General features: G+C 42.4%; 1 protein-coding gene across 1 annotated transcript; it reads left to right on the top strand.

Annotated features, from left to right (window-relative positions):
* Positions 1-1,349: 1,349 nt before the first annotated feature.
* On the top strand, positions 1,350-12,042 carry LOC140338165 (uncharacterized). The gene is made up of 11 exons (XM_072422246.1): positions 1,350-1,601; positions 2,038-2,172; positions 3,075-3,199; positions 3,932-4,000; positions 4,275-4,382; positions 4,904-5,016; positions 5,149-5,204; positions 8,744-8,796; positions 9,840-9,967; positions 11,177-11,333; positions 11,546-12,042. Exons 1-11 carry the CDS (start codon positions 1,350-1,352, stop codon positions 11,553-11,555), a joined length of 1,206 nt encoding a protein of 401 aa, XP_072278347.1. The 3' UTR covers positions 11,556-12,042.
* The last annotated feature ends 281 nt before the right edge of the window (positions 12,043-12,323 follow it).

Raw genomic sequence — 12,323 nt, 5'->3', positions numbered from 1 at the left:
CACTCGGGATTACCGCTACGGGGATTAATGTATATTTGACCATCTGGTTACTGTTGAGTACATTCACCCAGCTCAGATCACAAAGAACAATAAAACACAATGGGACATTGTGCAGCATACACTGACATGTACACAATCTGCACATTACATACACCATAAACATACACACAATCTGCACATTACACATAAAGCTACAAACACATCTACAAACTGTCCACTAGGTGGTACCATGTTGGGTTTTACTCACTTGAATTACCCTTGTATTCATTGAAAATGAAAAGTAACACAGCAACACCTAGAGGATAAATTGAGTATGACACACACTAATAAACCAATGTACAGGTCGACATTTAAAAATCCGGCAACCTCCAGGCCTGAGTGACGGATTTTCGAAAATTCCTGATTTTTTACGTTTATATATGCTGTATATATTTAACAGAAAATGACTACCAGTACAGTCCTTTAAATGGATGCTGAATCCATTATGGGGCTATACAGCAGCAAATAAATAAGAAGGAATGAGCAGGAAAACAGATCCAAAAGCTGATTCTTGAGTACAGCGCCATCAAAATATAAATAGCACCCCCAGAAAACAATGTGAAAATTTACAAATGTGCTCCGGAATCCATGCCGGAAATCTGAAGAAACCGGATTATCGATGAGCCGAGTTTTCAATGTCAACCTGTATTTGTAAAATTGCCCATGATTACTTAATAATGTTCACATTCATTATTTTATATTATTTTATATTCTAGTTACTGTTTTTACTGTACATTCACCCAGCTCAGATCACAAAGGATAATAAAACAAGCACTATTGGTAAATAAATTACAATGCACATTTTTGATACTTTTTTCCTCTTAAAGTTAATCTGACCCCTAAACAGTGTAATAATATCAGACTGAACATTATTCTGTTGCAGTGATGATACATTTATACTAGAAGTGCCACACCATCATTTCTCAGGAAAGCCTCCTTTTTTTCCTAGTAAATAGCCAACCACAAACTGTTTATTATTAGTCTATTGCAGGCAGGTGGAGGCATTTCCTCAGTCTCCTCTCGCCCAGTGATCAGAATGCAACTCTGTACCTTGGTATCCACTCACAAGGTGAGAAGCTGCAGCCAGGGGCTGATCTGTGTCAGACATCCTGGGGAATATTATTGGGACCCTTGAATTATTCATACAAATATCTAATGGGAAAAAAAGTAAAAACAGATCCTACAGCTCATGAGTGCTGCAATCTTATTGGCAACAAGACCATTATGATTCATTTCCTTTTATTCTAAATAAATTGCTTGCAGAATCAGATAGTTCAGTAGTGCTAGTATATTGTTATAAGAACTTTTGAATGTTGCCGCTCATCACAGTCGGTGTGGGCGCTTTTGGTGCTTTTATGGCAGGGAACGCTCCCCCCAATAATAATGGGGTGTACCCGGTGCCAGGGAGGTGGTATCTTCTCAAGACAGGACTCTTCTGGCTGCTGGTCCAGTTCAGGGTTCTCCTTCAATTCCTGGGGCTGAAAAAGCCACACAGCCAGATGCCGGCGCCGCTGACTGAGGGCGACCAGAAGAAGATATTGCCAAAAGCTGATAGGACGCATGTAAGTTAAAGAGAACCTGTCACTAGGACAAAACCTGTCCATCATGTCATATCTGCATTGCATGCATGGTACTTACCTGTAAAAGTGCTGCAGGGGTGCCTCCGTCTTTGATGTGATGTCTGCAGCCTCAGCACCTTGCAGCTAAAGTTGATGAATCGGGTGTTTTTGCTTGTAGACAGGTTCTCTTTACAGGTCCCAGTGTTCAAGGGTTGATGCCCTCAGGTGGGGCACAAAACGGGCATCTTGCAGCAAAATTTCAGCCCCTTTCTTTTGGGATTTCCCTTTTGGACCCTTTGCCTATTTTATGGAGTGTGGGGAGTGATACTTCCTGGACACAGCATGAAATGGCATTATTTGCATGGATTGTCCCTTTAAATTTCGAGGTGTCAATGTGATGAGTTGCCCCGCCAGCTTTAGCGTCTGTTTCTTGTTGCAGTTTATTGATTCCGTGTACTTCATGGCGATGTCCAAAGCAGACCGGAGCTTCCTGATATGTCGCATCGCCCGAAGACAGAACAAAAAGTGCGAGGTCTGGGTGTTATTGAGGGTGGACGGCATCGGTGATTTCCAAGTAAGTGCCAAACAAAAAAAAACATGAATATATAAAAAATGGAATCCTGCTTTGCATGGTCTGTCCAGTAGGGGGCGCTCACAGCTTGACTGTCACTGTAATGTAATAGGCACTCCTAGTTTGGTAAAACAATTTCAAAGCCCCTGAGGATGGTATTGTCCTGGGTCATGTGACCAGTGAGAATATGTCCCGAGTGAAAGATTTTACTTGGGACATTATCCCACTGGTCACATGACCTAGGAGGTTGAAAACATGTGTGGATGTTGTTGAGGGTGGACGGCATTGGCGATTTCCAAGTGAATGCAGGAAAAAAAATTAATGAGTATATAAAAAAATGGAATCTGGCTTTGCATGCTCTGTCCAGTGGGGGGCGCTCACATCATGGCTGTCATTGCAATGTAACAGACACTCCTACTACTCCAAGTGGGAATTTCTTACCTGCCTGACCTAAAATGATGTCATCAGTCTGCTGCAGGAAGATGGAAGCATTTCCTCAGTCCCCCCTCCAGTGGGCTGCTCAGTGTCAGACATTTGTGAACACCACCAAGGATTGCACAGACTCTGGGATTTACACGATTGCACACGATTACTGCCCAGGAAGTGTCATGTTTTGTGGTGACCTCATATCACTTTACTCAGAACACAGACATTCCAACCTTGCATAAATGACTCATAAAAACATTTTAACATTTCAAAATTGGAATCTCCTAAAGAGCCCCCGTGTTCTATCCCATACTGCTCTAACTGTAAAAACTCCTTTCCAGGTGGAGGGGATTTCTGCAGTTCGAGCGGTAAGATTTTATTAATATTTTTTGTTGCAAAAGCTACTGAACCCTGTAGACTGCAGTGAGGGTTTTGGGTATTTTTATGTCTTTTCCTTACCATGTGACCATGTTGTGCAGCACACGGAGCACCCCGAGACCATCATGGAGGACCAATCTGACACGGCCTGGAGGACCCCAGGACTCAGCATCAAAAATGAGGAGTCTCTGAAAAAATGGAGAATTGTATTTGATGGGAAGCTAAGGTACCCAGCATGCTCCTGTCACCTGTTGCACCTGTGTGCCCAGAGCTGCCATTGGAGGGGGGGCAAGGGGTATTTCTGTACTGGGGCCCCATTAAAAAGACCCCGACTTTTGCAATGCTGGAACACTGAGAGATAGGGGAGGGGCCCAAGAATTTTACCCAGAAAGTTCTGGTGGTGGCCCTGTGTGCACCAATCCCTGGTCCCATATAAGCCGTAGGTGAACCCGCAGCTGCCAACTTTAAGGGTTCGTTCACATAAACAACCTGCTGCGGCGTTCTTTCTTTGCAGTCCTGTACTCTGTATATGTGATGGGCCCCTGCCATTACACCCCAGGCTTCTTCAATCTGGACTGAGGCAAATTCCACCTTACTGCAATCCTGATTCTGCAAGTTTATTGCCCCTGAATGTGATATTGTCCTGGGTCATGTGATCAGTGGGAATGTGTCCCAAGTGAAAGCAAATATTAAAATGAATTTCTGTAAATCAAACTTAATGTGGGGAGCAACTGAGGTCACATGCAGATCTTCGGCCACACTATGTGATTGGTGGCTTCAGGAATGATGGGCGGGAAAGACTCCCTGGCATGGTGAACGGACCCTCTGATCGATGTGATTGTATCCATACCCCTCCATTGTAGGCTCAGCTCTATCTCCCCAGGTTGGTGACAAGTCGTTTTTAATGTTGGATCTCCTGATTTCTTTTCCAATATTCTCCTTTTCGGGTCTCTTACAGGGAGGGGCCATTCCAATATGGCGACAGGAAGGACGAGACGCGCATCACACATGTGAACATCTCACTTCTGTAAGATTTTAGAAAATTAAAAAAATTGAGGGTAACATAAAAAATCAAATTTTTTGTCTGGTAAAACAATTGCAAAGACCCCAAGCATTGTATTTTCATGAGTCATGTGACCAGTGGGAAAATGAAAGCTTTCACTTGGGACATATTCCCACTGGTCACATGACCCAGGAGGATACAATGCTTAATGGACATTTAAAGGAGAAGCAGATTACTTGCCACTCTGCTCTCCCCATATCCGGGTTTCCCCTGTTCTAATTGTCACTTTTGCCTACAGATGGACTCCCAAATCTGAGCTCTTTGACTTTGAGTCCGAATTACACCCTGGCGCTATCGCAAAGGCCATTGCTCTGGAGGACCTGAACCGCTTACCAGCAATATTGGGGTAAGTCTAATCTTTAAATCACTGTTTGGGGTTATTTTCACCAAGTGATCCTGCCAGTAACATACTTCCTTTCTTAGGGTGACAAAGCCTATCCATAGGGTTGCAAGGTTGTCACCCTAAGACAGGGCTACCGAGTGCCTGGCCCTTTCCTTGCCTCCTTCATATTAAGGGAACGTTTCCTGTAGTGCACAAAAATAGCTGGTAACAGAGTGCAGCACAGGAAGAGAGATATTTGGCAGGATCAACAAAGAAGCAAAGAAGTTGGGTCTCAAACACTTAAATGAATTGCCTTCAGTGTGGCCCCTGGACAAAGTCATAGGAAAAGTGCGCCAGGCATTGAATAATTACCATGTGGAAGGCAAATTATGGAAAAACATTCCCCGATTGTTTGGCTGGTGTCACTGGACAGGAAGTGAGGACAATTCTTCCTAATGGAGACACAGACACCGATTCAGTCTTATTATTTTTGTCCAACCCTATGGCTGGAGATGATAGGTAATGACAAATTTATTCTCTATCAGATCTAGTGGTGCACATTTCCGATTCGAGCAGTGGGGACACTATGATATCAATGTGGACATCGAAGGCCAGAAGAAGACAATTACCATGGAAGGACTTCGCAATCGCTCATATGGTATGTATCTGCCCCTCCCACAATGTGTCTCTGCCCCTCCCACATTGGGGAGATTTCCCCCTTATAGGAAGATTTCCATATCCGATGATTTGAATCTCCTGGAAAGGGTAATTTTATGCTTTTTATTTTTAGGTCTTCGGAACTGGGCAGAGTTTCGCCGATATCTCATGTTTTTGATGGTGTTTGAGGTACGAGGAATTTTATGTGTTTGGAGAAAATTTAGAGGCCACAACACATGACACACATACAAACATAAATGATGAGAATGACAGATGATGGGAGGGATAAAATGACAGATGACACCCACAGACTGCCTGGAGAGATGACACCGGTGGAAGGAGGTGAATGAACTGTCACAGATGACGTGGATTGATAGCCATCAAGAGATGGAATGACATATGATGGAGGCAGATAGATATAGGGAGATAAGTCGATGGGTGAAACAAACTGACATGTGAATAAAGTGACAGATGATAAAGACAGAGGAATTTCAACAGAAAGACAGATAATGTATCTAGAAAAACAAGGAGAATCAAAATGAGAGATGACAGACCGGGATATGGATGGGTAAAGGGACACAACCTATGGACACGGAGAGCAGAGTGACAAATGACACCAACCTAGAGACATGGATGGACTATGCAACAGAAGAAACAGATTAAGAGCCATCTATAGATAAAGTGACAGATGAGGGAAATATGGAGACATGGATGGGTTGAGTGACAGAAGACATAGATTAAGGGTCATATATAGATAAAGTGACAGATGACACAAACCTATGGACATGAATGGGCAGAGTGACAAAATATACAAAACTAGGGACATGGATGGGATCAGCGACAGAAGACACAGATTAAGAGCCACGTATAGATAAAGTGACAGATGATAGAAATATGAAGACATGAATAGGATGAGTGAAGGAAGACACAGTTTGAGTCATATATAGATAAAGTGACAGATGACAGACATGAGATATGGATGGGTAAGGAGACACAACCTATGGACACGGAGAGCAGAGTGACAAATGACTCCAACCCAGAGGTGTGGATACACTGAGAGACAGAAGACACAGAATAAGAGCCATCCATAGATAAAATGACAGATGACACAAATACAGAGACATGGATAGACTGAGTTACAGAAAACATAGATTAAGTAGTGGATTAAGGTCATATATAGATTTTGTGACAGATGACACAAACCTATGGGCAGATTGGCCAATTACATAGATTGAGAGACATAGATGGATAAAGTAACATACGAGGGGGTGCTGAGAAGTTCCTGGCTTTGCCCCCTTCCAGATGAAATGGAGAAATGAGTGTGGGGGCGTATGACAGCCTAATATCTTAGTATGTAACTGTGCAAATATCAGGTCGATACTTTATTAGTGCTTTTACCTATAGATCATGATTTGAACCAAAGAATTTATGAATTCACCAACGATTCAAGAACATCATAAAGAATCATATAAAATGTTACAATGTAAGGTCTGGGCTGATAAACCCAATGTGCTCGAATACATAAGAAACCAGTAATACGGATGCCAATACAGATTTAAATAATCTCAGGGGTGCAAGATTTTAGTATGTTGTCCTACGCGTTTCACTATTTACTGAGCAGCTCATCTCTAAAGTAAAAAATGATGAACAATCAAAATAAAAGAAATGAATAATGATAATGATCATCAACAAATGAATGTCCTTTGGTGATTTACAAAAAGCTGCATGGGCACGGGGGATTTTGGTGACAGCTGAGCAGAGGAGGACCTAAAAGTACCAATTGGATTGTAATGCCAAAAAATAGTATAGAATGCAATATAATTTATCTACAAAACTGCATCAGGACTCCCCAATTAAGTTGTTCCCATAATGGGGGGATCCCAGACATCTTTATGTAACATTTTATATGATTCTGTTGTAATAAACATTTTTTCACAAGGAAGTGCTGAGAAGTTCCTGGCTTTGCCCCCTTCCAGATGAAATAGAATAATGAGTGTGGGGGCATATGACAGCCTAATATCTTAGTATGTAACTGTGCAAATATCCGGTCTTTGTGATTCTGTTTTTCCTTTTAGTGAGAAGCTGTGATGGCAGAGGCACAAGCAAGTTTCACGTTGTTGGAGTTACGGGCCGTCATGAAGTTTTTGTTTCTCCAGGGAAAGTCAGCAAAGGACATTCACAGTGAGATGTCACAAACACTGGGGGAGAAGTGTCCTTCCTACAGCACTCTCATAACCTGGATATCTCGTTTCATGACCGGGCATTTCACCATTGAAGATGAGCCCGGCAGTGCGCGCCCCCCAACCTCAACTGACCCGGCAACCTGCGATGTCCATGAGCTGATTATTGAGGACCGGTGAATATCCGCAAAAAAGATCGCCCAGATACTTGTCATCTCACGGGAGCGTGTTGGGTTTGTTATCAAACTATCCTAGACATGGCAAGCTTTCAGTGAAGTGGGTGCTGAAATGTTTGAACAGTGATCAGAAGAAGGAACGAGTTGAAGCATCCAAAGCTGTTTTGGCCCATTTTGAAGCTGCACAGGACTTTTTGTCTAGGTTAGTGACTGAGGATGAAACCTGGCTCCACATCTATGATCCTGAAACCAAGGAACAGTCAAAGGAATGGCGCCACAGCGGGTCCCCGCGGCCGAAGAAGTTCTGAACCCAGAAATCGTCTGAAAAAGTCATGACGTCTGTTTTCTGGGACAAAGACGGTATTCTGTTGGTACTACCTACCTCAGGGCTCTAGTATCACCGGACAGTATTATGCTAACCTCCTGGACCAGCTGAAGGAGGCAATTAGGGCGAAATGCCGGGGAAAGTTGACCAAAGGGATCCTTTTTTTGCAGGACAATGCATCTGCGCACACGTCCAACGTTGTGGCTGCCAAATGCAGATGCATTGTCCTGCAAAAAAAGGATCCCTTTGGTCAACTTTCCCCGGCATTTCGCCCTAATTGCCCTGGGTTTCCTATTGGTCCACCATCTCCCCTACTCACCTGACCTGGCCCCTTCGGACTATTATCTGTTCCTGAATTTGAAGAAACACCTGAAGGGGAAACGTTTTGAGGACATTTCTGATGTCAAAGATTCTGCTGAGAGCTGGTTTGCTGCCAACCAAAGGACTTTTATTTGAACGGTCTAGAAAAGCTGCAACTACGCTGTACCAAGTGCATCAGTCTCAGGGGGAATATATTGAATAAATGTGTTATTTCATAACTCTGGTTCTCTTCTTTCTGGGCAAGGCCAGGAACTTCTCAGCACCGCCTCGTATGACAGGGTGACAGCTGACAGATTAAGGAGCCAGGGATGAGTAAAGTGACAGATGACAAAATGACTGAAATGTATAGACGCAGTAACAATATGACAGGTGGATATGGATTCATAGACGCTGATACACATACATTGTAACAAGGTTTTGCAGATATACATTACATGAGGCCCTCCCACTGGAATGACAAACTTCGCCCATATTTTGCACAATTACCTAATAATTATCTATTTGAAATGATCTCTTTGCTGATAATTTGTCACAAGTGGCCGGTGCTTCGATAACAATTGATGTCCGGGTGATATAGATCAGCCATTCTTCATGAGATTCCTACAAAGGTTCCCATAGATCTGATCCGTTGTCACCATGTTTGATCTATCCAGGTACAACATACAGGAAGTGTCATTTCTCTGATTTTGTTGTATTTATTACTTTCTTTTCTTGATATCTTCACAGACGGGGGAACGTGTTCATCTGAATTTAGTCAGCCTGGACCAAACGACAAGACAGTAAGTGAAAAATCATCCAATATTTAGCTTTGAAATCTTAATGGCCGGGCTCGGGTTCTTGATTCCAATTCTTTGACGTCAGTGAAGCGAATTGTCTGAATTTAGATTTTCCTGCGGCGTGGTCCGGTATATTCCCGGGGATATTCTGTACTAATGTACTGAGAATGGGGGAGGATTTATTACAGGAAAAAACTAAAAGTTCTAATGGGGTGCTGGATATTCAGGGGAGGGGGGACTCCGGGGTTTTGCGTGATGAGAGGTTGGGGGAAGAGGGGAAGGGGAAAGTGAGAGATATAGGGGCAGGAGGGAAATGGAGGGTGGAAGGGGGTGGGGGAAAAAGAGAAAGAGATGAGGAAGGAAAAGGAGAAGAGAGAGAAAAATGGGAGAGGAGTGCAGGAGGAAGGAAAGAAGGGAAGAATAGAATAAATAGGCGATGGAAGAGATGAATAAAGGGGGAAAAAGGGAGGAAGAGTGTATGATGGAGGAAAAAAAGGAAGTGAAGGAAGAAGAGAAAGAGGGGATAAGAAATATATAAGAAAAGAGGGAAGGGAGGATAAAGGGGGGGGGGGGGAATAGAATCAATTGGGTGGAGGAAATAGGGCAAAATGCAAGAGAGATAATATTCTTGGACAATGGGGATCGATATGAACTTGTTTGGAATGTGATTGATTACTCAAGGCCCATTCATTTATAATGATCACATTATTATTACACAGTATTTATATAGTGCTGACATATTATGCAGCGCTGTACAAAGTCCATAGTCATGTGACTAGCTGTCCCTCAGAGGAGCTCACAATCTAATGTCCCTACCATGGTAATATGTCATTTATACAGTCTAAGGTCAATTTATGGGGGAAGCCAATTAACCTAACTGCATGCTTTTGGAATGTTTGCGGAAACTGGAGTACCCAGAGGAAACCCACGCAATTACGGGGAGAACCTGCAAACTCCATGCAGATAGTGTCCTGGCCCAGATTTAAACCTGGGGACCAGAGCTGCAAAGGCAAGAGTGCTCGCTTATGATTTTGGTGATGTTTCAGTTTTACTTTAGGCTACGTGTTTCTCCCAAATGGCAAGAAGGAGGGCATTCAAAGCTCCAGCGCTCACCTCTCCGAATTTGCAGAGGATAAGGATATTAAAGATCATTATGTGCTCAGCTTTACTGCAGGTGAGAGACGGATTGGTTCCTAAAGTGGGGTCTAGGTTGTATCTCAGGGGAGGAAGGGTTCAGTTAGTTGGCAACAAGTGATGGGTCCAGGGCACCATTTAGTCTAAAACCACCTGTATGCATCTGAAGCTGGGTCAAAGGTGAGGTACTGTTTCCATTATTTATTAAATAAAAATCTATTGTTTTATTAAATAAAACACTGGTTTTAGAGAACCTTCAACCAATCACATTTCATCTCCTGTATTCATTTGAATATAAAATATTCACATGACACCCTAAGATTCACATTACTTGATGTGTACCATTAGGAGGACACGTAGTGCCATCTAGTGGGAATTATGGGAATTGCATTATATTGTATTTTTATGGGGGACTAAGAAGGCAGAGGCTGAATATAAATGGGGGGTCACAAGGGGTGATGATGATGGCTGGGGTAAAGATAGACCAGGGCCTGATGGTGGACAGATTTGAAAATCTATAGACATAAATAGTGGGATATACTGGGACCTAAAGATTCTAAACCCCAGGGGTAGCTAGACACAGTCATTGGTCATTTTACTCCATTGACTATGGCTCCCCTATGCACCCTACTCTCATTCTAGCATTGGTTGTTCATCATTTGTTTGGACTATGTCTAAATGTCAGCATGACCCCTTTGGTCTCTGTGTAAGAGATATGGTTGTCAGAGTTTAGAAAGTGCCCTGGTAAAACCACCAGGTGTATTAAAATGCTGCAAATTCAATATAATACAAAAAATAATTCATATACAGTAACTTTACACAATGGGTCTGATTTATTAAAGCTCTCCAAGACTGGGGAACATAGACTACAGCAAATTTGGAATAAGTTTCTTAAAAATCTTTGCAAATGATCTCAATCCTGCATTAGATTCATTACAGTTTTGCTGGATCACCCAGGTTCCTCCATAATAGTATCTAGCTTCAAAAACACAGACCCAGAGTCCAGTTTTTCTATATTATGGCAGGGTACAGGGTAGGGAAAACTGTTGCTCAGGACCTCCACATTTTCAAGATCTCGATCTGACTTGGGTTCGGGTGGCTGGGTTGCAATGCCATTGGGGCCCTCACTTCATAACCAGGACCCTATTTTCTCTAAAACCGTCCCTGTGCCATGGGTTGTATAAAATGGCTAATTGTGTATCACCGGAGCTGATATTTCTGTTGTCACTCTTCTTCATCTGTATTCCAGGAGGCAAAACATACAATGTGTGCGCCCAGATCAATCAGAAGAGCAGCCCCTTCCTCTATAACGGAAAACCATCGGTCGGATTCACACATGAATGTATTGCCAGTTTCACGCTGGCTCCAGGACACAAAGGATGGGGTGTAGCGGAGTTTTATTACAGGTACAGGCAATGGCTGTCAATGATTTGACCTGCAAAAGTCAATCTTATCATGTCCCACATCCCCCCTCTAATCTTCCCAAGGACCACTATTGGTGCTTTAATATGATAAGCCCTAATGACAAGTGGATGGAGCTCAAATTGAGATGCATTTAATTTAATGGTTCTTCAAATTTATTATTGCTGTCCCTAAATTTGCATCTTTGATTCCACAGGAAGGAGTGATGAAGAAGTGACGGGTCTCGATGTTCAATGGTTACTGCTGTTCTTTCAAACATTGCTGCAATCATTCACGGCTTTAGCCACGCCACTTGTAGAGCTGCAGCTTTTGGGCAAGTCTGATCCTTCTATAATGCCACTCTTACTACTTAGGATCCTGGGGCTGATTTATTAAAGCATTCCAAAACTGGAGAAGATAGACTATCATTGGAGAACCTGGTGATCCAGCAAACCTGGATCCAGCAAAATCCTTTCCAGGTTTGCTGGATCACCCAGATTCTCCCATGATAATATATGCTCTCTAATCTTGGTGAGTATATAGGAGGAGACTTGTCCGTGCAATGTGGGTTTCTCATATCTATGTCAGCCAAGCTATTTATTGAAATGTGTATATATATGACTAACTGGGGGGATTTTATATGTTTAAAATATCTTTATAAAACAAAAAAACTTTAATCCTTTCTATGGAATAAAAAAATTCTTTGCATCTAAAGCTGTTGTATTTTTCTACAAGTCTCCTATTAAAACAACGACTCGTTCTGCCACCTAGTGGCTAAACTTCAAAAGTGCACAGCTGTTACAGGAGGAAATTAAAAGGGAAGAAACACATTTTATGAGCGAATTGAAAGGGGAATACATGTTTACATATGTTTACTGTTATAGTTTTTTTTTATTATAGTTGTTTATTAAGAATAAATCCCCTGTTATTCTAAACGACAAGGTTTGATTACATTTCCTGTCCCCAATGCTAAAAGATAAGGGTTGCTCTGACAT

Source organism: Pyxicephalus adspersus, chromosome 9 (assembly GCF_032062135.1).
Source record: "Pyxicephalus adspersus chromosome 9, UCB_Pads_2.0, whole genome shotgun sequence".
NCBI lineage: Eukaryota > Metazoa > Chordata > Amphibia > Anura > Pyxicephalidae > Pyxicephalus > Pyxicephalus adspersus.
The sequence above is the reverse complement of the archived record's forward strand: the minus strand, read 5'-3'. Positions and strand labels throughout refer to the sequence as shown.